This window comes from Spermophilus citellus (assembly GCF_964194105.1).
Source record: "Spermophilus citellus genome assembly, chromosome: 4".
Taxonomy (NCBI): domain Eukaryota; kingdom Metazoa; phylum Chordata; class Mammalia; order Rodentia; family Sciuridae; genus Spermophilus; species Spermophilus citellus.
Window position 1 is genome coordinate 309,843 of NC_138185.1, and position 26,386 is coordinate 336,228.

The 26,386-nt window shown below is 53.1% G+C and overlaps 1 protein-coding gene across 1 annotated transcript in view; it reads right to left on the reverse strand.

Moving 5' to 3' along the window:
- The window catches only part of MYT1 (myelin transcription factor 1), a gene marked incomplete at both ends in the record, with an annotated part of 61,600 nt that extends 46,426 nt beyond the window's left edge, over window positions 1–15,174 (reverse strand). Inside the window, one exon of the mRNA XM_081291944.1 lies at window positions 15,150–15,174. Within this exon, the coding sequence (XP_081148070.1) occupies window positions 15,150–15,174 (25 nt within the window). The remainder of the gene's footprint in view (window positions 1–15,149) is intronic.
- Window positions 15,175–26,386: the final 11,212 nt, after the last annotated feature.

A 26,386-nucleotide genomic window follows, 5' to 3' on the forward strand; every position in this document is an offset into this window, starting at 1 on the left:
TTTTCAATGATGGCACTAACAATTTTATGGGAAAGAACAGTCTTTCCAACAACTAGACATCTAAAAGAATTAAGTTGTCCCGGCTCACATTGCACACAAAGATTAGGTCTCAATGGATCATGGAAAACCTAAGATCTAAAACTCTTCAAACACACAGGAGTGAATCCTCCTGGCTTTGGATTAGACAATAGTTTCCTAGCTGACACCACGGACATGAGCTATAAACAAAACTTTGGAATGTATTTAATGTTATCAAAGTATGAAGATTCTGCACTTCAAGGAACACCAACCATAAGGCAAAAAGACAACACAAAGACCCAGAGGAAGTATTTGCAAACCATCTGTCCAATAAAGACCTGGGCTCAGAGGGAAGAGCTCACAACCCCAGAGTAAGACAGATGCCTGATTTTAAAATGGGCAAAGGGTCTGAATATTTCTCTGAAGACAAAATACAAATGGTAGCTATGCACATGAAGATATGCTCACTAGGGAAATGCAAATCAAAATAGTGAGGTGACATTTAACAACCAATGCCAGGGGGAGCAGCTAGGACCCCCAGAGGGTGTGAAGGAGCAAAGCGGTCAGGGGCCAGGCCAGACTTTCCCTCAGGCCCAGTCACTCCATTCCTAGACATCCACCCAAGGGAACAAAGGCAAGTCCATGTAGAGACTTGTGGACAGCATCTGCAGCCACTTATTCATGCCGGCCAAAAAGGGGAAACCTAAATGTGCACTAGCTACTGAATGCAAAATACACAATGGCATATAAAAAGGAACGAAGTGCTCTCCCGTGCCACAGTGTGAGCGGACCTGGAAAACAGTGCGGCCAGAGCCAGACACAGAAGAGTACTCATGCTGCCGCACCTCCGTGGACTCAGAAAGCAGGCTCCTGCAGCTGGGAAGGGACGTGGAGGGCTGAGAACGATGCTCTGAGATCACACAGGTGATGCTGAAGTGTTGGAAGGCACTCTCCTACCAGAGAACCACGTGGCCCACAGACCCTTCCTCGACAGAGCTACTTATGAGTGAGCTGGTGGCACCCCTGAGTGACTCGTGTCTGGGGTCCCAACACAACCTCACAGACCTCGCGGAGGAAAACGTTCCCACAAACACCTGCTGATTCCTGGCAAAGGGGCTAATACAACTTAACGGGAACAGAATAGCATTCTCAGCAATATGCCGGGCCCACGCACATCCAAAAGAAGGGAGTTGAACTCTTCATACCACACACAAAAACTAAATGCATCTAGACTTCCTTGTCCAGGTAAAACCAGAACGCAGCAGAAAATGGCAGTGCTGGGGTGGCACGCATGAGGCCTCTCACATCCCCACTGCTGGAGGCGGCAATGGCTCGCCAACTCACCATCGACACAGCCACCTCTGCACAGCCAGGAGGCTAGAACCCAGCTGCCCAAGCGACCCTCTCTGCCCACACCACCTTGAGCAAGGGCTGCAGCAATACCTCAGATGGCTAGGACTGCCACAGAGCATATTCCAGCTCTACCTGCCTGGTGAGGCCACTGCCTCCAAGACTACTCACTGGACACTAACAAATGGGGTGGAGTGGGGATGGCCACCTTCAAGAGAACAAAAACCTGAAAGAACTCTGACATGTGCTCCTGGGCCCAGCAGAGAAGCATTTGGAAAGGGAGAAGAAAAGGAGGGAAGAAAGGAAGGGGAGAGGGAGGAGGATGAGAGGAAGAAAGGAGGGAAGGAGGGGGAGGGAGGAGGGAGGGAGGGAAGAAAGAAGGAAAGAGGAGGAAGGGAGAGAGGGAGGGAGAAAAGAGAGAGGAAGAGGGGGAGAGGGAGGGAGAGAAGGAGAGAGGGAGAAGGGAGAGAAGGAGAGAGAGAAGGAGAGAAGGAGGAAGGGAGGGACAGAAGGAGAGAGAAGAAAAAAGGGAAGGAGAGAGGGAGAGAGGGAAAGAGAGAGGGAGAGAGGGAAGGAGAGAAGGAGGGAGGGAGGGAGGGAGGGAGGGATAGAAGGAGGAAGAGAGAGAAGGAAGAGGGGGCTGTTCAGTTCTGTGAAGGAAGCCTCAGGGTGCTATGGCTAAGCAGCAGTAGAATCCAGTCCTGGACCCACAGAGAAGCCCACTACCCCATGATGTTCAGGACTGCCTTGTCCATGTCTCAATAGCCCACAACCTGGGCACTGGGTTGGCAAGGCTCCCTAGTGCCAGAGCCTGAGCAAGGCAAGAAGGTGTCTGCAGGCCTGGCCTGTCACAGACCACAGGGCTGTCCAGTAACCAGGAGCTCGTGTGGGCATTCCTGCAAAACCAAGTCCAGTGACAGGCAGTTGGGCTGGCCAAACAGAAGGGAATTCTGTACAATAATAGACCAGCGCTCTTCAAAAAGTTCAAGGTCATGAAAGACAGGGAACTATGAAACCACTCTGTTCCAGACTGACAAGCCAGGCACCAGGACCTAGCACAGCACCACATAAAAATTAATTGATTGATTATTGATTGGTTGATTTAAAGTATAAAAATATAACAACATTAAAAATACCAATCAACATGCCAACCAATCTTTTTAAAATAATGGTGGTGGGAAAGTTATCAGTGGAGGCCTCTGTAAGAGGGGAGGTAGAAGCAGAGACAGGGACTCTCAGGCCCCACCTCCTAGCAGGATACTTCACGAGCCTGCCCCCCAGAACAGTGCATCTTGCCCCAGACCCAGGCAAACCCAGAGGACTGGCTCTGCCTCTGGGTCCCGGGAAGCCAGGGGCCAGGCCTGGGACACACCTAAAACTCTCCATGAGAGAAGTGGGTCCTGTGGGGCAGACTCTGTCTCTTTGCCACTTCCTGCAGGGGCCCAGATGCCCCTGTAGCTCCAAGACAGAAGCCCTTTCCTCCCACCAGAGCCAGTCCCCAGCCCTGGAAGTGCACAGGTACAGTAAAGGTTTCCATTCCAGGGTTTGCAGAGAGCCAGGGGCAGAGCTGGTGTCCCTTCCCATTGGAACAGCTGTGGGTAAAAAACACAAATAGGGCCAAGGGGAAAATAAAGGCAAGTTTGGCTCTTTTTCTATCTTCTTTTTTTTTTTTTTTAAGCTAGAATCCAGAGAGAAGTAGTGAAGAGTTGCTGAGCAGAGCAGACAGACCTGCTTTTGCTGAGTTTAGGTGAAAATGAGAGAAGGAGGGGTGGACAGGGGGAGTCGGCAATTCTACAGCTTTGCACATTTCTTTCATTATTTTGCTTCTAACTCAGTCTTGCTGGTACTTTCTCTATTCAATAAAAGCCAAATGCAAGCCCTGTCCCTTAATCTCTCCAACAGCAGCTCACTGCTGAGAAAATAATATGGATGTAACCTCCAGCATCATACACTTTCTTTTCCATTTATATGCAAATAGTGACCTTTCACCCAAGCTGCCTCAAAGAAGTATTTCCTTAAAAATGCAAATAGCATGTTACAGGCAGTCGCTGTGGCTGAGTCTTTCTTATATTATTATCATCATTTCTTTTAACCTTACCAATGCTGCAAAAACTACAGCTCAACTGCTAGGCAGTAATAACGACTTTCCAAACTAAGTCATATGACTGGCGCCCCAGGAGGCCTGCCATCCAGGCTGCCAGCAGGGGAGGAGTGTGTCCAGCTCAGGGCACAGTGTCACTGGATCACCAGTGTTACCCCAGGGTTGCAGAGCCTCCGAGGCTAGAACCCAGAGCAGACCAAGCAACCTGCTCTACAAGTTCTGAGGCAGGAATTTCCTTAGCCCCAAGCTGACCCCAAAGCTCAGCCCTGATCTCCACCTGCTGGCTGGATGCTCCTGGAGCCCCAGGGAACAGCACAGACACCACACCCCAGGACAAGGAGTCAGAGGAGGTGATTTCCAGAATAAGGGCATCGGGAAAGGTGCTGCAGGAAGAGCTCAGGAGGAAGAAACAGATGCAGTTCTGAGAGGCACTGACGGGCTCCCTCCCTCCCTGACACCATCCCCCTTGGCAAAGCCAGGCCACAGGTCAATGATCAGCCCCCACTTGCTGCTGCCCCCCAAGGCAGCCAGCCCTGTCCTATGTCAGGAAAGGAAGTTGGTGGACAATGAGGCTGCCTTGTAGGCCATGATCCAAGACACCTATTTAGGCACCGCCAGACTTGGCCTGTGTGAATCCTGGCGTACGGCAGACCCAGTCCCCACTCACTCCTCGACAAGCAGGACAGGAGAGGCAGATGGGGTCCTGAACTAAGAGAATAGGGCTGGCACTGGCCCCACCCCAGCCCCAGGACAAGAGGGCAGCTAGAACCCTGCTCAGTGTTCCCTAACCAAGCACCAGAAACTCTCTTGGTCAGAACAGCCCAGTCCTCCAGCCCAGGGAAAGGAGAAACCATCTCCTCCCCTGATGCCCAACTTTACTGAGGTCCTGACAACCCAGCGGGGAGGAGGTGTGTCACCATCCCTGCACAAACTCTTCACGTAGACTCAGCTCAGAAAGCAAAGGGCCCAGGCTGCACACGGAGGCAGCAGGTGCTGCCGCCTCAAAGCCCAAACCCTTATGTGTAGAGAAGGGCAAGCCCAGGGAGCTGCTCCAGGGTGGGTTTGGCCACAGCCCAGGCTCTGGGGTCCAAGGTGAAGCAAGAGCCCAGTGCTGCCTTTCCAACTTGGAAACCCAGAGGAAACGGGAGCTTGATAATTCCCCAACCTGGATGCACAGTGCTTGGTCCACAAAGAGCCAACAGGGAACAAAGTTTGAAGAAAATGCAAACATTTCACTCACAGTCTGAACACCTGCAGGGAGATGTCCTCCCAGGACGCAAGGTCACGCCCCCTGCACTGGCACACAGGCTTTCAAAGCCCCAGAGGGCTCTGTGGGAAGGAGAGTAAGACTCTAACTCTCCTGCCCAGCTGGCTCTGGTCCCTCCAGGTGCGGGAAGCACAGGTTACTAGCCCAGCACTGAAGCTGGGGAGATGAAGGAGCTGCACCCATCAGCGGTTCTGACCTGTGATTCACAGCCAGACGAGCCAAGACCAAGGGAACCAGAGGAGGAAGGCATAGGCAAGACAGCAACAGGGATGGACCACACCCCTGAAGCTGGCTCCTCCCTCAGCTTTGGGCAGCTTTCAGGGGTGCAAAGCCCGGCCAGTTGCAAATTGAATAACAAATCCCACTTTTCTTTCTCTCAGACAGATGCACCTAGGAAGAAGTCTCCTGAGGAGAGAAGGTAGCAAGTTGTCTATAACCTAGAGGCTGGGAAAATAGCCTCCTGGTGTGTCCTGGGGAGGGGACACTCACAGCTGACTGGGCTTGATGCAGAAATGAAATCCTAAGAGGCGACCATGGCTGGGTGTGACTGACTTACCAAGGCCAGGGTTGGGCATGGCGTACATGCAAATGTAATGATCATCTAGCCCCCCCAAAAATATATTTTTTTATACTGGGGATGCAACTCAGGGGTATTCGACCAGTGAGCCACATCCCCAGCCCTATTTTGTATTTATTTAGAGACAGGGTCTCACTGAGTTGCTTAGTGCCTGGCTGTTGCTGAGGCTGCCTTTGAACTCGTGATCCTCCTGCCTCAGTCTCCGTAGCCACTGGGATTATAGGTGTGTGCCACCACACCTGGAAGCCCCCCCACAAATCTAAAAACCAGACAATTAAAAAAATAATGATCCCTTCAGTGTGGATTCATAGTCCACTCTTTATCTGGGTAGGCATAGTCTCCAGTGGCCAGAAGGCAGGGCCCAACCTCCACCTCTTCGTCAAAGCCAAACTCAGTCCGTCTCTGGCTACATCCAGTCGGCTTTGGAAAGCTCCCAGCACTGTGTTGACAGGGAGCCTGGAGTCACAAGCTCCTGGGTCAGGTAAGCCTGAGTGGGTCACCTGTGGCCCCAAGCCAGCAATCACAGGCTCTGCTGGGGGAAAGAAGAGACCCCCTCACATCTGCAGTATGCCAGCCGAGTTGGTTTGCTTGCTTGTTTGTTTTCTTTTTTTGTGCCAGGGACTGAACCCACAGGCTCTTGACCACTGAGCCACATCCCCAGCCCTTTTAATTTTTTATTTTGAGATAGGGTCTCACTAAGTTGCTTACGGCCTCACTGAGTTGCTGAAGCTGGCTTTGAATCTATGATCTTCCTGTCTCAGCCTCCTGAGCCACTAGGATCACAGGTACCACAGCGCCTGGCAGGAAAGGTATTTCAAAGGTGAGGCTGGTCAGACGTTACTTTCCTGTGTCCATATACGAATACACGATTAGTGTAGCTCCACCCCATGTACAACCACAAAAATGGGAAATTATACTCCAGGTATGTATAATACATTCTACTGTCACATATAACTAAAAAAGAACAGATAAAAATATTTTTAAATAAAATAAAAATTAAAAAGCAAAAAAAAAATGAGACTGGTGAAAGCAATAGGCCAGTGACCCAAGGATCCAGGTAGCATCTGCACTAAGCCTTGAAAGAGAAGTAAAACTCCAACAGCAGGAGATAAAAGGACCTGGGGACTTCGTCCAGGTCTTCTGGGGATAACCTGGCTGGGGCTGGGGATGCCCTCCAGCGCTGACTGGGTGTGGACAGGAAGGCTGGCAGGGCTAGGTGGGGCCTTGGGAAGAAGGCTCCCGGTGAGCATCCCAAGCCCAGCTAGACCACTCACCTCACACAGGGCAATGGTTAACAACAGTGTCAGGCTGTCTCTTTTCCCCCTCACACCCCAGGCCTTTTTTTTCCCCCTCAATAGCTCTATGTCAATGGAAAAAAATATTGACTATCACAAGCCCTCCCAATTCCTTAAGTCCCTGTTTCTTCCTAAGCAAAACTTTGGTCAGGATAGAATGTGAGGGCTGGGGTTGTGGCTTAGCGGTAGAGCGCTCGCCTCGCACATGCAAGGCCCTGGGTTCGATCATCAGCACCACATAAAAAATAAATAAGTGAAATAAAGGTGTTGTGTCCAACTACAACTAAAAAATAAATATTTTTTTTAAAAAAAGAATAGAATGTGCCAGAAATTATAAAACTGCACCTGCAAACTGATGATGAACAAACCAATTGTTAACAGTTTTGGAACTGAGCAGATAGTTTTGAACCACCAAAGCCAGGGTCCCCAGGAAGTCCAGAACTGAGAGAGTCTTTTATGCAAGTTGGAGAAGAACAAGAGGCCCCTGCACCAGGGTCCTCTGGGCTGCCCACAGAAGACTGGTGCTAGAACTGTCTCACTCTCACAATTCCACAAGCCTGTGGGTGAGAAGTCCCAAGTACTAGACAGAGCCACTCAGCAGGGTCACAGAAGTAAAGGATGGGTCTTAGGGCCTTTGAGTCTGGGCCACTAATGGGAGGCCACCTAAATCCTGCTGGTTTGAGATCTGGGGAACCGCCAGGGGCTTCTAAGCAGGCCCTAGGGTCTCCATGGAATATCCAAACTCCTGCCCAACCAAACAGAACTTGACAGAGAGCTCCGTCCTGCAGATCCCAGACCCTCTGCTCCCCTAAAGTGTAGTTCTAGGCAACAAAATTGGAACTAGGAGAAGCCCCAGCTGACTTCTGCATGAGTCCTCAGACCAACACTGAACATGATGCTGAACAAGATTGAGGGGTGAAGTCAAGCACAGGGTGAGTGGGCCAGGCAAGCAGTCTACCAGCAGTTCAGGCCACGTGGTGTCTCCATCTCTCTTCCCCATGCCTGGGTCACACATGTTCATTCCCAACTTGCTTAACCACCCGGTGCAATGGAAACCTAGGCTGACTTCCACTCTGAGGGCAATCCCCCTACAACCTCCTGGACAGGCCACTCTCCAAGGCCACTGCCCCTCATGAACTCAAGACCTAGAGAGCATGTCCAAACAGCTACAAGCAACCCCAAAGAACACCACACAGCAGTTGGGGTTGGGGCTGTAGCTCAGTGGCAGAGCACTTGCCTAGCATATGTGAGGCACTGGGTTCGATCCTCAGCACCACTTGAAAAATAAATAAATAAAGGCATACTGTCCATCTACAAGTATATAAAAAAATTTTAAATAACATTGCATTTCTTTCTTAAAGTGCTAATTTAAAACTGAAAAAAGCATGAAGCAACAGTGAAACCCATCTTACAGGGAAAGCACAGCATGTGGAGGAGCCCCAGAGACATCAGGAGGGCCCCTCTGGAGATCAATAGCAGGACCCGAGAGCTGCTTCCCAGCACAGGTGCTTATCAATCTGTCCTCTCTGCAGCAGCTCCTCAGAGGCTTGAGATAAGAGCCTCTCAGTCAGGTGAAAGTGCCCTCTCTCACCTTTCTTGGGTATTTTATGTGACATCTGGAGCAATTCAGCATCTATGGAAGATGGAAAATGTGCTGAGAGCATCAAGAGGCAGTGGGAGCACCTTGGACCAAAGCCCCAGCACACACCCTGAACGCATGCAGTGGGCACGGTGAGCTCTAGGCCTGCAGGGAGCCCCACAGTCACCCCGCTGTCTTCCCTTATGGGAAACGTGGCTCTTTCCCCTCTGACTGGCCCCAAAGACCATTTTCCTTAAACTCACACCACAAAATTCCCATTAGAACTATTTCTGTAGATAACTAACTTTTGGGTTATTCATGAGTATTCACAAGGAGAGAGTAGAAGGAGAGCCCTGCAGGAGGGAGGCTTGAAGAGCTGGGGGACAGCAGGGGCCAGGAGGACAGCCCCACTCCTCAGGGTTCTGCAAGGGATAAGCCACAACTAAAGGCTCTGAACAGGGCTTTCCAGGGTTGGGATGGCCAGAACGCTTCCAGCATGCCTGAGTAACATGTGAGTCTGGCTGACTGATCACTGCCCAGCCTGCCCATGGCGCAGCTGACCACCAGAGCCACTACCTGCCTCACAGTCACCCCTGAGCTCTGCCAGGTGCACAGACTCCCTGCCTCCCTGTCCACTCCAGGTCCAGTGCTGACCAAGGTGTTCTGGCTATCCCTGAACCCACCCCAACCCAGCCCAGCCTCACTCTCCCTTCCGCAAAGCGGCCATACCTCTTGCACCAAGCCCATCCAGGAGCACTCGGTCCCCACAAGCCTGCCTGCTTTCATCAACCAGCTGCTGGAGGCCAAGGAGGTCTTTGGCACTTTTTCAGTCTGCAGGCCCCTCACCTGCTGTGTCCACCCAGTGCTGGACCAAGCAAACCAGCATTGTAAGTAGCCACTGCTGGGCAGGGACAGCTCCAGGAAAGTGGGCAGCTGAGCTCTGACTGGCAAGGGAGTTGGTGGGCCAATGTAGTGCAGCATCCTCTACCCAGTGCCACTCACTCACACACAGTGTCCCCATGTCCTCGTCTGCATATTCAGTAACCCCAACCAGAAAAGGTCTGGGGGACAGAGAGAAGGGGTGGGGATCCGGGCAGCATCAGAAGACGGCCCACCACAGGCTGGAGGCAAGCCAAGCTCTTGGCCCTGTCCATGTGGACACTATGACTGGCATGTGCCTGTCGGCTGCTTGGGGAGTCCAGCACAGGCCCCCTGCCAGCACACTCCCTCCAGTCCCTCCTGATGTCTCTGGGTACAGACAGGTTTTCAATGGGGGTCCAGCCCCACACACAGCAGCACTACAGCCTAGAGGCTCAATGAGTGAGACTTCTCAGAGTGGACTCTCCCTGTCCAGCACCATAGCACTTGGCTCCAAGCACTCAGGCCTGCTTTTGAACATGTGCGGATGCCCTAAGTCACACTTCAACGGAAGAAGCCCCCTTCCCTGAGGAACTCCTAGGGCCACACCTGGGCTCTGCAATCTGTGAGGCATGGACAGCAGACCTTACACAATGGAAAGACCTCTGTGTCCAACTCCTGGAGGCTTGTGGTTGACCCCTTAGATCAGCAAACTGCAAGGTCCAGCACCAGCCAGGTGCCCCACAATGGGGGGCCTCAGACTCCAACTTTATGGGACAGAGTAATTCGAGAAGCAGCCTCCTCTACCTGAAAAGAAACCGCCTCTAAGCCTCAACCCAGCCTCCTCTGCACCAGGAGCACAACCTGGAGGACAGGGAGGGTCCTGCCTCCACTGGCAACAGCATCCTGGTGTGAGGCTGCAGTCCCTGCTCTCTGCTCTTTTGTTTACCGATAATTAACAGGGCCATATGGAAGGAGATGATAATCACAGCAAAGGACCAATGGGAAGGGAGGTCTGGGGGCATGGAGCCTGGGGCTGGGGGCCTCCCCAGCAGTCCTGTGGAAGGAGCCAGCACCTCTACTCTCCCAGCACCTCCGAGGAGCCAGAGGGAGTCCCATCAATGCTGGCTGGGTGCTCCTTCCCTCCGGGTTTGCCCCAACACCCTCCTGTCTTTTGTTTACTTGGCCACTAGCCTCAGAGAAGTCCTCAGGTTTCTCTAAGATTTTTTTCTTTTAAACATTGGGGCAAAATTTCTCACCACCTCCTAAAAGATAATTAAAATCACCACTGTCATTATCATCACCATAGTGGTGCAGCCTGATGCCCCAAGACCAAGCCAACACACAATCACGAACCCACACCCCTCAGAGATTTTGTTTAAGAAATTAAATACCCAACTTTGCCAGCCAATGAGTCTACTGATTCAGAGGTGGCGCTGAGAGAAGAGTCTTAGAAGAGTGGTTGGGAATGAGCTAGCAGTGACCACACCACCACAGCTTCTTTATTTTCCTGGTGCATAAAGATTGTGAGTTCCGTGGACAGAGCCAAGCCCATGGCCCCAGAACGTGCTGTCCTACAGGCAACGGCATCATGGTGTTCAAAGCTCAGAGTGACTTCCTAATTTTAAATATGCAAATGAAGTTATACGGACACCACAAACACCACACTTCCCAACCCCACCATCACATCACAAGAAGGCACTGAGAATAGGCAGTGCTCAGCTCTGCACATGGATCCCATAGACGCACACCCTGGGCGTCGCTCCTAAAGTTTGGAAGTACAGAACTGGCAAAAACAGGATGCTTCCGTGAGCATCCCTGAGCCATACCTTGGATGTGAGTCCCACCTGAGACACCCGAGCTCAAAGCCCTGCTCCAGAGAGATCTTGTAGTTAAGGAATCTGCCTCCTCCCTGGGCCCGGGGCTGCAGAGTCCCAGGACCCATACATAGCTGCACTCCTTTTCCAGAAACGCCCATAAAGCTGCTGCCTCAATCCATGTCCCCCTCCCCTAATGACTTCTCTCTGACGCACAACATGCCCGCGAGAATCTGGGTATAGGAGGAGGAGGGACAGAGAGGAGAGGAACAGGGCCCGGGCAGACCAGAGGAGAAGAAAGCCTCATCCTCAGAACAACCTAAAAAGCATCCCAACCTGCTTTCCCTGCCAGGAGCGGCTCCTCGCAGAAGCCAACTCTGCTGCCTGCACCCCCCCTGTCCAAGAGGAAAGCCAGCCTTGGGTATTGCCTTTGTCAGCAAAAGAACATAAAGTGACTTACCTTTCCCCACAGCTATTGTCTGTCCTCCTTCAAAATGACATCACGGAAAGCAATCATGAAATTTACATGGGGGGTGCAGAGCGGACGGGGGAGGGGCAGGCAGCTGCTGCCCTCACAGCGGTCACATGTGGGGAAGCCTGCTTGCGGGTTTCAATTAAATGTCTTCTCCCCTCAGTGCGAACTCCTGAGCCAGCGAAGGCGCCGTCTCATTTCCTTAATGACCGCTCTCATTAGCAACGGTGGCACGGGCTGGCGGAGGAGTCTCCTTTGTAAATACGCTACCCATGAACCCTTGGGGCTCCAATATATCTGTTTACTCTCTGAGGTGAAATAAATTTACAGTATAGCATCAGAAAGATGAATCTGCCAAATTGGGGGCGAGAGGTGCCCCAGGCCAGTGAAGCTCCTGTCTGCTGCTCTGAGCCTCACCAATGGAAGGTGCCTATATCTGCCCTCACTGATCCATAATCAATATGCAACATGGTTGGGTTTTTTTTTTTAATGAAAACCACACAAAAGGGCAGAGAACATTACCACCGCCATGCTCACCCCCCTCTGCTTTCTCTGCCAGTGGTTCAGTCCAATAATTCCTAATAGCAGCGACCAGAATGACAGATGCCCTGGGTTAGCATGGCTCCAGCGAAAGTGCTTTACAATATTTATTGGTGGTTAGGAATATGACCTCCCATCATAAAGAACAGGCTGCAGAATTTATTACTCAAACAAACCAGAGCATTACACATGAGTTCATCTGCATATTCAAGTCCCAGGAATTTAAATGGATGAGTTGTTGTTTGTTTGTTTGTTTGTTTTTAGTGCATAAAAGACACCAACAAAGTAAAGTCACACACAGAAAACATATCAGGAAAAAGACTTTTTTCCCATGGTCACACTCTCTTTTTTTTTAATTTTTAAAATAACAAAACCCTCCCAAAGACAAAATGGAAACTGCTGAGCATTGGTACACAACGCCTAAAAACATTGAGCTTGTACCAACCAGAGGAAAGCACACTGCTCAAGTTCTCTGTCCCGTCTTTCCCTGAGTCTTTTCCAAACTGTCTGAAACAAGCTATGCTTTGAGCATCAAGAGAGTCTCCCTGACACACCCTGGGAGTGCCCACATTGTAGGCACCTGCCGTCTACTTCCTCGTTTGCTGTGTGGCTTTTCACATTCAGTATGAACACTGATTTCCTTGGTAAGCATCTCCAGAACCAGGTATTCTGTTAGCTGCCCAAGTCCCCTCCTCACACTGAGAAACCAGAACCAAGGCATGGGAAACTTACTGGGAAGGGAATTCAGACCCCTGCAAAGACAACACAGCCGGCCCCTGGAGGGCAAACACAGCAAGCCTTTCTTGGTAAATCACACGGGACACCATACTCGATGAGCTTTGGAGGGCTCAGGTCATCAAAAGCATGAACAAGAAAGAACTGGAGCATTGGACTTTCTTGAGAGAGCAGATCATGAAATTGTGGTGATGTTAGCTGAGCTCCCTCCTCCACGAGCCACTATGGTCAGCATGCTGTAGGAGCTGTCCACACTGATGGAAACCAAGAGGCTCCATCCCCAGAGCAAGCAAGGTGGAGCCTTATACATACACACCATTCTCAGCAAATAAAATGCAAATCTCATGCAGGACAATTGTGTGGATCAGGCAAAAGGAAATACATGCAAGCCTGCAGCAGCCAAACTAAGGATGAAATATTAATTAGTCAAATGAGAACAGTTTGAGGCTCCTATAGTGACTGCCTACCATTTTTCTATTCTTTCATGAAGTCGTATCCATTAGCATAAAAGGATGCATTCAGCCGAGAACACTCTGAAAAGCCACGTCTATCTCTTCTGAACATGCTGTGAGTACTGGATATTTTACATCCCAGACATTTGGCATTGAGAAATTCTATTAAATTCTTATCGACAGACTGCAGGCTCAGAGCAGCTCTGTGCACCATCGTTCCGTTAGAAGGTGGGAGCCAAGGGAGGCCCAGTGCTGAGTCAGTCTTGCTCCCAGCAATTCCAAAGTTCCCAGAAAACCTTCAATTCAGATATGTAACAGTCGAACTTAAGGAGCAATGCAGAACAGGGAGAGAGCAGGGAGCAACCAAAATGTGCCACCCTGGGCCTCGGGAGGCATCGCACAGACCTGTTTGTCACAGCCCACGTTCCCCTCTGAGTGGCCATGGGCTCCAGGGTGTCGCTCCAGTGGCTCCAGTGGTCGGGAGGGAGCTCAGGACCTGCCTGGAGCTGCTGGAGGAGTGCTTGGGATGCTCCCAAAAACTTCTCGTCAGAGCCTGCAACCGGCAGAACCCACAGCCCGGCGCTGGGAGGTTAGGGATGCACAGTCGTTCTCAGAAGCTGGGTTTTGAAGAGTACAGTTTCAAGATCTTTAGCTGACACCATCAAGAGAACAAAGCTGGAGTTTCGAAAAGCAGCCGGGCGGAGGAGTTTGCCCGCCTCCCTTCAGCCCTCAGAGGGAGCCTGAGCCCAAGCGGCGTCGGATCAGCACTTTGGACAGCGCTCTCCCCCCACCGCGCTCGCCTTTGTTCGCAACGCGCAGGAGGGTGCGTAGGCTCGGGGGTCGCGGCCGCTGGGCTGGGGCTGGAAACAGTGGCTCCAAACCCAACGCTCCAACCCACACAGCCCAGGCTTGTGGCAGATCCCAGGTAGAATCTAAAGCTTTCTTTTTATATGGGGTGAAAATTTGTCAAGTTTTTTTTTTTTAATCATGAAATATTTTCTTTTCTACAAAGTATGAAGCTCATGCTTTACGTTTTATTTTATAAAAATCTATGGAAAAACTACATGTGCCTTTTTTTAATGTGCCTTTTTAATTTTAAATTTGGAAAGATCCACAGGGGAACAACTCCTGTTCGCTCCGTGGGCACTCAGACTCCACATGGGGAGGGGGGTAAATTTGTAAAACCAGACTTGTGGCTACAAGCCTTGCTAAGAAAGTGCTTTGTGTGAGCTGGGGAAGCAGGCTTAATGACCGCTTAGCTGGTAAGATCATTTCAAATAAGGTGTAATTACTTGTGCAAATCTGCACACAGACATTCCAAGTGTCGATTCATCTGCTTCATAAAAACTCTTTCAAGTAATCTTGGTCTCAACTTTCTGCATCTGTAATTGGCAGCACCTCTCCGGTGGCCAGCTGGGGGTGAGGTTTCCTTGTTTCCTTCTGAAAGCTTCCCCGCAGATGGGCGCCTGCCCTAATGCTGCCGGCGACAATTAGGGCGTTGTGTGTGGAGCGGAGATGGTCAGCATTAATATTGTATAGAACAGCTGAGGGCTGGGGGCGCTGCCCCAGGCAGGCCCTGGCAGATGGAGCAAACAAAACGGAGCCCCAGTACCCACACTCCGCACTGACTGTGCGCCTGTCTCGCACTCACAGACATTTGGCATCCAGCTCGTGAGACTCACACGCTCACACACGGCTGCTGTGGCAGCCTGGCCAAAGCCCTCTGCCACAGGAAGCCCCAGTGGACCTCACACACTCTGCGCCACCCTCCCAAGCTCCAGCTGGCTGTGACCCCTACGCCTGCCTCACACTTGGCAGACCTCGGGGATGAGTAAATTAAGAGGAGGCCCCTGCCCACCGCCCTCCCACCTCCCACCTCCAGTCAGATCCTCAGCAGGTCAGAGTCCACCTGAAGTGAGTACACAGGTGGCTCCCAGGGCCCTTGCTGGCATTGGGGCCGGGGTGGAGGATATGTGTCAGTCATTTCCTCAGCTGCCTGGAAGAAAGCACTGAGCACTGCTAAGGGTCCTGACAGAGTTGGTGCACAGGCTAGCGAGAGGCCTGGGAGATGGGGGCCAGGGCACGCACCCGGGAAGCTCCCACAGAGCTTCATCCTGGCAAGAAGGTGAGCCTCTCTCCAGGGCCTGGCACGTGTCACCTCATGCTAGAAAACTGCACAAACTTCTGTGTCCCAGGGCTCCGGGAGCCCCCCACAGCAGCCAATCAGACTGGGAGAAGATAATCACAATTTGATGTCCGGCAGCCTGCCAAAGAGGCTCCCTTCCCCCACACAATAGCCTCAGGCCCAGACAATGGGCCCAACCCACAGGGCCCAGGAAGGGGTGTGGGGAAGAAAAGGCGCTGCCCTCCCCACTGCTAAAGGGGAGGGGCTGTCAGACCAGGTTGAGCTGAGGCTTGGGGGAGAGTCAGCTCAGGGTGGGAAGGGCAGATCTGAGAGTGGGACTCCCCCACAGCCCTGAAGACTGACCCCCCTGGTCCAGGCAGAAGCGGGGGAGGGGGCAGGGTGAAGTGGGGAACCAGACTGCCTCCGGAGGTCCTGCAGGCACAGGGGCCATGCAGGGAAGGAGGCAGAGGGAACAGCCCTGCTGAGGACCTGGGCCTCCTAGCAGCTCCATCAGAGTAGGGTGGGGAGGTGGGGGAAGTGGAGACGGGGAGCCCTTTCTGGGACAAGTCCTCTGCCTCACCCATGTTGGGGACCCTTCACTGTCTATGAAAGTCCTTTGCAACAATGGACCTGGCCACACCAGGTCAGCACTGGGGGAGGCCATGTTCCAGACCAGTGGAGTCCTCTCCCTCCCAGCACTTAACCTGGGCAGCATCATTCTGGGCAAGGAGGCTAATAGGGAGTTCAGAGCTCAGGAGGAGGCAAATCTGGGTAGTCCTGGCCTACCCCAGTGAGGACTCCAGAGAGGGTCAGTCTGCAGTAAAAGGAGGAGAGGTCCAGGGGGCTCTGGTGCTGATCCCACCCACGTTGGGAGAGAGCTAGAGGAAGTCAGACTGCTGGGGGTCTCTGTATGGTGTGGCCAAGAGAAGGTCACTCAGGGCCCCCAGAGTTCACCTGACCCATGGCCACTGTAGGGGAGCAGAGTGGGGGCACAGCTTTGCTTAGATGCCTGAGAACATTAGTCATCTAGGGACTCTGTCACCCAGGTCATGCCACTAAGTCTGAGACTTCAGGGCAGGAATTAAGCTGCAAATAAAGCAAATAAAGGTGAATCATCATCACAATCACACCAAGAGGGTGCAGTGATGAGACACCAGAAGAGGCTGGGAGAAGAAGGCAGGGAGAGGGGCAGGAGGGTGGAGGAGAGGAGGGAAGTGGGCAGGAGGGAGGAGGCAGGAGGTGAGTGGGTGGGACAGGAGGGAAGCTGCTCTTGTCTGTCCATTTTCTGTCCATTTTCCTCTTGTGGTGGCAGATATGATGCAAAGGGCCTGGTGTGGGTCACTGTCCTCTCTGACTTCTCCAGTATCAAATGAGGGCACAGTGGTGCCATCAGGCCAGTACTGGTTGGTGCTATCTCACTGTGCTTAATATGTGCCCTCGGTCCCTGTTCTCTTGGACACACCAGTCCATGGCCCCTCCAGGCATGACAGGGCCCACCAAGCCTGCCATTAGCAAGTCCTACCTGCTTTCTAGATTAGACCCTCCCCTGGGGGAAGTCATTCTTAAGTGGAGTTAATTGAGGTATTACTTAAATTCACAATGGTGGGAAATCTACAGATTGCTTTTTGCATCTTTATTTAGAAGAACCAAGCACAGGACAGAATGACTTGGACACATCAGAACTAGGCTGGTGCCCACTGAAGCCACTGGCTCCATGAGGTCTTCAGGCCCATCCTCAGAGTGTGCTCAAAAACCAGCAGAGCCTGCCACCATGCCTTCTGAGCCCAGCGCGCCGCCTATGTACCACTGGAGTTGGGAGCATTGGCCTCGGAATGCATGGCAGGAATGGAGGGCATCTATGAACAGTGGGTCTGGATTCAGAGTGAGGGGCTGGGTTTGAGCTGGGGGCACACCACACAGGATGTCAGTCCAGAAAGCTATAAGCAGTGTGCATGGACCTAGGCACACTGAGGCAGGATTGGTGGGGAAGCAAGGTGTGTGTGCTGGGAAAGCAGAGCAGGGATGCACAGAGTAGGTCCTTGCCCACGGTGATCTGCAGGCAAAGTCAAGGGCAAATACAGCTGCCCCAGTAGAAGAGATAAGAGACAGATGTAGACAAGACCAAAGAACAGAGCAATTGGCAGGGAGGGGCTGGAGTTCAGAGCAGCAGGGTTCAACACAGGTAGACACAGAAAGGGCACAAACAACCTGGGGACAGAGAAGAGAAAAGGCTCACTAGACAGAGGACAGAGAGAAATATGCACAGAGAAAACCAAGAAGGAAACTGTGGAAACAGACACAGACATACAGATGCCAGAGACACACAGAGATCCCACAGACAGACACATGCAGACACACAAAGAGGTACACATAGATATACACAAACATACAGATATGCACAGTCATGCAGAAATACATACACAGACACATACAAATACACAAACATACACAGGTGCACAGAGGTGGACACAGACACACAATCCTGTGCACACAAGCAGACACACACAGATACACAGACAAGACTGGCAGACGTGCTGCTGTGGGCAAACGTGACTATGCACGTGTGTGCACACAGATGTGCAGACCCAGACCACCAGGCTCCCAGATGCATTTGAGGACAGCAAGCAATGAGCTGCTGCTGAGACCTCCCATCTTCCCAGTCACTGCCTCCCACCTACAGGGCTAACACGGCCTCTGTGTGTGCTGTGTGCACGTGTAAATGCATGTGAGGCCAGGCGCATGCCCCACCTCAGGCTCTGTTTAAGTGGCTTTGGAATTGTGCTCCTGGAACAGATGGCCTCAGAGATAAAGCTGCCCAGGCGCCTGGACAGAGCTATAGGCGGTTGCCATGGAGGCTGGACTGGTGAAGTCCACATAGTAGCAGACAGAGAGCAAGGCCACAATGTCAAGACAGACACTCGGGGAAGGCACCCCCAGCAGAGTCCTGGGAGGTAAGACCCTGGTCTGAGCCATCCTGCAGTGTAGAGCCCAAGCTCAGGGTAGGCACTTTGCTGCCTGCACAGGGCTGACTCAGCCACCCTGGGAGAAACAGCCTCCTGAGTCCCAGGAGCTCAGCACACACTGATCCTAGGCTGGTTCCAGCCATAACTGGCACTAAGGCCAGGAGCCACATGGGGCCATACACCCTGTACAGTTCAGGAAGTTCCCTGGGCACAGCTCAGAGCCCTACCACCCCCGCTGGGGATGGAGCCCAGGTTGAAGGGCATCTTGAGCTCTGAACAGTTACCAGCTCCCATCATCCCAGAAAGCACATCCGGAGGCCTGCAAAGGCAATTCCATCAGGGAGACCCACTATTGTCCCGATGGTCCCACCACCCAAAGAGATCCCACAGACAGACACATGCAGACACACAAAGAGGTACACATAGATATACACAAACATGCAGCCCTGGTGGGAGGTGTGCATCTGTGCCAGACACCAGGCACCTTCACCCATGGAACCCCCAGGGCAGCCCTGCAGGTCAGCATGCTTTCCTGACTCACATGTGCAGCTTGGAAGAGCCAAGAACCCACAGCTCCTGGGGCAGAACTGGGACTAGAGGCCAGGATTGTGGCACCAACATGCAGCTGAGCCTTCTGGTCCAGAGAGGGCCTCAGGGGCACCTTGCTTGACAAAACCCAAGCAATGGTGGTCTGGGTAGAGAGCATCCTGTGCTCGGCTCCAGGAAAAGGCAGAGCCAGACCGAGGCCTGGAATTGAGCAAGAGGCATCCAATATAATGTAGCAAAGAGATGGAGGGGCTGGGGTGCCAAGGGGTCCCTGAACCAGTATCTGAAGGACACACCCACCAGGAAAAGCGGCAACACTGGCCACAGAGTCTTGGGCTAGGGCAGCTCTGGCAGCCCTGCTCTGCTAGTGGACTGAACTATGCCAGGCTGGAAGCTCTCTCCAGGGCCCCAAGTACACACATTCCTAGACCCCAACCCAGTACAAGTTCCAGAGATTCCAGACTTTACAGAGAAGAGTAACTCGGGGGTCCGTGCAGCCCTCCCATTTCCACCACATACACACATTCAAATACACACGTTTATGCACATACATGCACAGCATATGCATTTATACACTCATGCATGGGTACACATAAGTGTGTGTGCATACACACACCACATGTACATGCATCGCTTGTATATGGCAGATGTACATATCTGCATGTGCACATGCAGGTACATGCATGTTCTGAACATGTGCACATGTGTACCACACACACATATATGCATACACCAGACATATGTGCTTTTATATATCGCACATGTGTGCACATGCTACATGCATGTATATGCCCCCATGTACAACCGCATGCATACCTATATGCCCTGTTTACATGCACGTACATGCCATGCATGTGTGTGCACGTGTACATGTGGATAGATACACATGTCGGGACCCTGAGTCTGCTGTATGAAACTCCTCAGAGCCTTCTACAGCACTGAACTCCACGGCCCCAGTTTTGAGCCTGATGAGCATGCACCGATGGGGGGTGGTCCATCAAGTCTGCTGGTGCAGCTGTGTAGGTGCAAGACCGTGGTGGGGGTAGCTCACAAGGGACCTCAAGCTGAGAATCCTGCATGCCCTCTCTATCTAAGCCAACACAGAGCCTCCCTGAGTCTGGAAGAGGGAAAGCTGTAAGGCAGGGCCGCCCCAACCCCAGGAGACCCGCCCCAACCCCAGGAGACCCGCCCCAACCCCAGGAGACCCGCCCCAACCCCAGGAGACCCGCCCCAACCCCAGGAGACAGGCTGTGGTGGGAGTTTCCTGGGAGAGGGCCAGTGCTAGCGAGGGCCTCCTGCCATGAGCCCAGAAGCTCCTCAGGCTTCTTTTTTTTTTTTTTTTGAGGGACAGGAACCTCGAGCAGCTCTTCTACACAGAACCAGGAGGCACCACCGGGACCTGAAGTTGTCTAAGGGTCCAGTCTTGGCCCATCAGGCCATAACAAGTGCATTTTACAAAAGCCAGGTGAGTGTCCGACGTTCACAGACAGTGTCCAACCCTTCTTACAGTGGGTATCCACTAGGTCACCGCTGGATTAAGGGAACACACAGTGGACATGTGGTCTGTGGAGGGGTGTCATGCCCCACCAAGCCTGGCGTCCTGTCTGACTGCACAGACTCCCTTTGGAGGGAGCCCTGAGGGTCTCATGGGAGGCCTTGCTGAAGGACCCTGCTGCAACCTCTCCTCAATGTGCAGACCCAGCCAGGACACTGTCCTTCCCCCAGAGCACTAGTCATAACAAGGACCCAGGCTCAGTGACTCAGCTGGTGGGGGTCCCACTAAGGGCCAGGCCCATTGATTGAGCCCCCAGCAGCAGCAGCTGGCAAATGCTGACCTAGAAGGTCATCACTGCCGTTCAAGTTTGTGATCTGATTTGTTTTCTGGGCTCAGAAGGGTTAAGGGACCCCTTTTTCTGAGGTACCCAAGCCTGGTCAAGTTAGGAATCAGGCCACTCTGGAACCCCATCATCAAGTGCCAGGCGCTGTTCCATGTCAGCCAGGATGAACAGGGAGGTTCAGATATACTGGACATGGACAGCATCACATGTACCATGTGAGGGGCCAGAGCCTCCGGTGAGGCCCACCTGCAGACCCACAGAACAGCACACACAGGCCAGACCCACAAAGAATCACATGGCCCTGAGACCACACAGCACCCAGGTCGGACTCCAAGTAGCTGAGACCTGGCCTGCTCCATCACGATGCCACACACTTGCCTTGGACCATCCCAACCTGCCTGTCTCTGGGGCACCCAGAAACACAGGGAATATCTGCCACTTGCTTCCAAATCACAGTATATGCCAGACCCCCCTTTCAGAGGCGGCCTGCAGGCTGCCCACAGCTCTACCACCTCCCTTGGTGCACCAAACACTCATGGGTCCCATGTTTGAAAAACCCGACGCTCCCATTGCACTCAGAAGGCAGATGCCAATGGAACCAGCAAGAAGGAAGCCATGTACTTAGAGGTTGGAACTGCCACCTGGGTTCTGATCTCCAACTCAGCGCCTGTGGCCTGGGCCTAGAAGGATGAGGGACAGGAACCTCGAGCAGCTCTTCTACACGGAACCGAACATACCTGCCTGCCCCCGGCACAGGAGGCAGCTCTGTGCCCTGGGAAGGCACAAAGGACACAAGACAGAACCAATATCCTCCCTGTGCAGCCAGCTTAGACCTCAGAAACCTCATTCCCCTTCCATGCCCTTTCCAACACCAACAGGCCCCTTCACCAGGACCCTCAAAACCTCCACAGGCCTGGTGTTCACTGACCTGCTCCAAACACCACTCACCCCCGGGCCCTCAGACGTCCCCAACCCTGCCCTGTTCCCACAGCACACTTGGCCCTTGACTGAGGAATGGCACTCCATGCTGGCATAGCTCTCTTCCATTGAGATGTTCCCTCCCCAAGAGATCCTGGAGCATTGGCTGTGCTCCTGAAATACATGCTAGACCAACGCTGAGAGGTCAGCTGGGCTACTGCATCCACCTTCAGGGAGACCCGGGCTCAGCCGGCTCAGACAGCTCCAGTGCCTGTCCATGTTGGCCCTGCCTCAATCTTCTAGGACAGAGCCTGGTATCCAGTGAGTGCTTCCTGTAGACCAGCTTCACAGCTCTGTCCTTAAGTCTGTGCCCGCTCCAGGCAAAGTTGCAGGAGACCCTGTGCTGACCCTCTTCCTCCCCCCTTATCTACTGTTCTTCTCTGAGAGGCTCTGACATTTGTTTACGCACTCCACCTGGGGGGCAGGACCCAAGTGCCAAGCACTTGATTTCCAGCTTCTGCCTTGGGCTCCACAGGGGCAAAGAGGAAGCCACACCCACAGCACCCTGCCTGCCTGCAGGGAGGCCTTCCCTTCTCCACACTGCTCTCTGGGAAACTCTGTGGTGCTCCTCTGGGACCCTCAGCGCTGACACCACTGGAGTTGTACAAGTCACTGAGTCACTGTCTGCCCAACAAGGGGCCCAGGTGGCTCCGCCTCTCCAGGGCCTCGCTCTGAGGAAGGAAGGATGTTGGAAGGATCATTGATGACCCCCTCCCATCTGAGGGAGGCTTTGCCACCATTGCTGGGGATGTCACTGGGGAGACTCATAAAACAGACCTTCTTTGAGAGGCTGGGGGAGTGGGGAGGGGCAGGCCGGAAGATGGCATCCCCACACAAAGGGCTCGGTCTGCAAACTCAGCCCTGCACCTGCCCTGGTGCCCCACTCAGGCAAGCCAGGAGCCCTCCGGTGGAGCAGCCTGAGGGGCACTCAGTGAGGGGCCCGGTGGTCTGCAGCACTGAGAAACTCCCTCCTGCACCACAGGCAGAGGATGGTGTAGCTCCAGAACTGACTTAGAGGCTTCTCATGTGCAGGGGCCATGGCTAGGCTCATGACAGGCAGCAGAGACCAGGTCTTGCCTGTTGTACTCAAAGGACTCCTCCTAAGAGCAGCTCTCTGCCCCACTGAGGTAGCCAGTCCTCCACCAGAACTGGGAGTGGCCAGAGGCTGTCTGGGCCGTGCCACTGGCCAGCAACTGGAATTTGCACTCAGCAGCTCATTCAGGGCTGAGCTTCTAATCAGTGCCACCCCTGTGTCATCCTCAGAGTAGGCCTAGCCCAGGGCCTCAGAGGGGAGCTGGCCCATCTCTCCAGGCCCTCCCAACCCTCCCAATCCCAGGGCCTCTATCTCCAGGCAACCCCCAGGCTGCCCCTCAGACCCTTGAGAGAAGGTGAGGCCTGAGATGAATCTCTAGGAAAAAGAACAAAGCCAACAGAGAAGGTGCACAAGTCTGAAAGGTTCCCACAGGGGCTGGCAGGCTGGCAGTGGTGCCCAACCTGGGTGTTCAGCATCCACCTATAGCAGCCTGCCCACTACTTCCCTCTAATTGCTTTAAAGTTGAACTAATTGAGCGGGTTGTAAATGGTCTGGGGTCTGGGAGGTAAGGTCCTTGCTCTAGAAGCCAGCCACCCACCCTCGAACTCAAGTAGACATCAAGGCAGGGTGGAGCCCTCAGCCACCAGGGCCTTAGCCAGTGTTCCCTGACCCAGGCCTAGCCAAGTTCCTGGCAGATCTGGGTCTGGACTAAGACCAGACAAGAAGGGGCCAAGCTCAAACCAGGGCATATCCAACCACAGGATGGGACATCAGCAGGACTGACATGTGGGCTGAGACAGGGCCCCCAGCTCTCATAGATGTGTGACATCCAAAAGAGGTCCCGGACAGCCCCAGGCCCCCGGGCTATGGGGCCTGCCGGGCCTGGTGCATCCTCAGGCATCAGCTTCAGGTGCCTGTCCCAGTGCAGACAAGAGGCCTGGAGTAGCACCAGATGTCACAGCCATTGTGCAAAGACTCCAACTCAATGCGATTATGACACATCTGTTTCCCACCAGCCAGGAGGCCCCCAAAGCAGGCCTGGGTTGACCCTCCCCTGGACCCTAGGAGGAGAAGGAGAGAGTAATTGACTTCCCCCAGCTCTAGGCAGAAGCACATGGTGGGCTTTGGCGTTCCAATAGTGCACAAGCCTCCAAGCCACCAGCACAGAGCCTGAGATGTTCTGATGTTTCCTAAAGTCCCTTGAAGTCCCCCCTCACACACACCACTTGTCCAAAAGCACTGTACCTGGCCCAGCACAGGGCCTGCCTTGCTCCTGTGTCCTGGAGGAGCTCCACAGCAGGGCTCAGGCAGCACTGCTCTGATCACTGACACAAGGTGTCCCTGCTGGCCTGCACAGCCCTCTGATTCACACATTTGCTGGCCTGTCCCTGCTGTGGGGCCTCAAGGAGGGGACTGATCAGCTCAAGCCTGGCACAGACCCAAGCCTCAGGGCTTCCAGCATTAATTCCAGTGTCCAGTGTCTTACCCGCAAGCCTCCAGATTTCCCCTTGGAATATGAGCCCCTGTGGGCCCTGGAACCCTGTCCTCCCAGGCAAAGCCTGTCAGGGTGCTCCAGGCTCTAACAAGTCCTGTCTCAGTGGTGAAGGGGTTGGAGGAATTGGTGTGGTCTCTCCCTGAGTGCCAAGACCCCAGGGCCAGTGTCCCTCTGAGCTTGGCATGGCAGTGTTGCTGCATCACCTGCACAAAGGGGAGGTTTCAGAGGAATATTTGAGGGGCTCTGTCCATAGGAAGTACTCAGTCCAACACACCCAGAACAGCTGCCTGTGCTCACAGTCTCACATACAGCATGTACCACACTGCCAGCATGCCATATGCATTCACATGCGCATGCACATGCAGCCATCTGCAGCCCAATATCCCCCAGTCAGATGCCCAGGTCTGGCTTCGGGGGGGGGGGGGCAAGACAGAAGAGCCCTGAGCACATACCAAGCAAAACTTTCAGCTGGACGTTAGCACCTCAACACTGCTGCCAGGGTCTCATGACATCTCCCCAGTCTCCCCTCCCCAGAGCTAGCAGGAAATCTTCAGACTCAGTTTAAGGCCTCTATGCAAACCCCTTGCACACACACATTCATCACTCACACACATGACATGTGCATGACACATGAATAATACACATAGGCATGCTACTCACACACCATTTTCATAGATACGCATGCTCACATGTATATAATTGCACACATGCATGAGCACACATGTGTGTGCATGTACATATTTATGCACCACTCATGTATGTACACATGTGCATGCACATACATGCCACACATGCAGAGATTTGTGGACACATATATGTACACAGGTACATGTGTAAATATATGCAGCATATACGCAACACTCACATGTACATAGGTATGGGCATACACACATGAGCTCTGCACAAATACATATGTGTGTGAACATGTACATATGTGGTATGTGCACAGATACACAGCATGTGCACATAAATATGCATGTACTTGTGTGTGTGACCATGCACACATGAGCATATTTATGCCATGAGCCCATCATGTGTGCACTGCATATATATGCAAATAGCAGTGAATGAACTGAGGCACATCTGCTCACATCAACACCTTTGCTGCATGCACATGTCCACTTACCTAAACACATACTCTTGTGTACTCACACTACACTAACAAACATGCCCACGAAGGAGCTGGTGTTGCTGAGGACCCACAACCTGCATTCCAAAGCTCTGCCTCACCCATGAGGAGCCTGCTGTCTCATGAAAGGGCAGGCATGCAGAAACGTTCCACCCTGAGGCAGCCCTGCAACAGGGACCTAACATAACAAAGGCAGGCAAGGCTCAGCACTCCAAGGTGGTGCAAGCTGGTGAGGAGCTCAGGGGAACACCGCCAACAAGCCATTGTCACAAGGGCTAGGAAGTGGTCCTGCCTGGGAGCCGAGGCTCCTGGCTTGCTGTTCCCTCCTGAAGCCCTGTCTGGTGGAGAGAATTGTGGAAACATTGGGCATGCTGATGGGGTGAAGGCAGGAGGATAGGGAGGCAAGGCCGCCAAGACTGAGAAATTTGGGAGCCAGAGGGAGAGTGGTCGGCGGCGGCGCACAGCAGGTGCCATGCAGGCTGGGGCTAACCTGGAGGACAGCTGCAGGGAGTCCTCATAGCAGCAAGGCGGAAGCCAGGAGTAGAGAGAGGTAGCAGGATAATGAGCTGATTGGCAAACGAGTAAACAGCAATTGCTTGATGAAAAATGTTTACGGTGCAATTAGCAGCTGTGCCATAATAAAAGTCGAACCACATTTGTTGTGAACTGGTTGAGCCACGGAGCGGTTCTCCATGATTGAGCTAGCCTCTGAGACTTTGGAAACATCTCTTTGACACACGATTCAGCATCCTCTCTGCGCCCATCTACACTAGATCGCCAGCCTTCCGCTGACTCAGCACTCAACAAGGAGCCTGGTCGGACAGGAATCCACCCCTTCCTCGGCTACATGTTGCCTCTGCCGCCCACATCCCTCTGCCGCCCACATCACATCACCACTGTGGGGGCGCAGGCGTGTGTCCCTTGCTGGGCTCCAGGTTCCCTGAAGTGCCCTTCTGACTCCACTGGACTCCTTCAGCAGCCGGCCTAATGAGGAAGCAGAGCTCCTGCCTTCTTGCCGTACTCACCCAGCTCTAGCCTTTCCCTGAAGCTCTTCCTCTTCCTACAGAATCCTACTAGAGTCCTCAAATTCCTCCCCCTGCCCAGCCTAGCACCCAGGCTTCTCCCCTGCACCAGACATGACTGTCCTTCCATAAACTGCCTTCTCACCTCACTCTCAAAATCTTCTATTGTTTCGTTTTTAAGCAAGACAATGTTCAG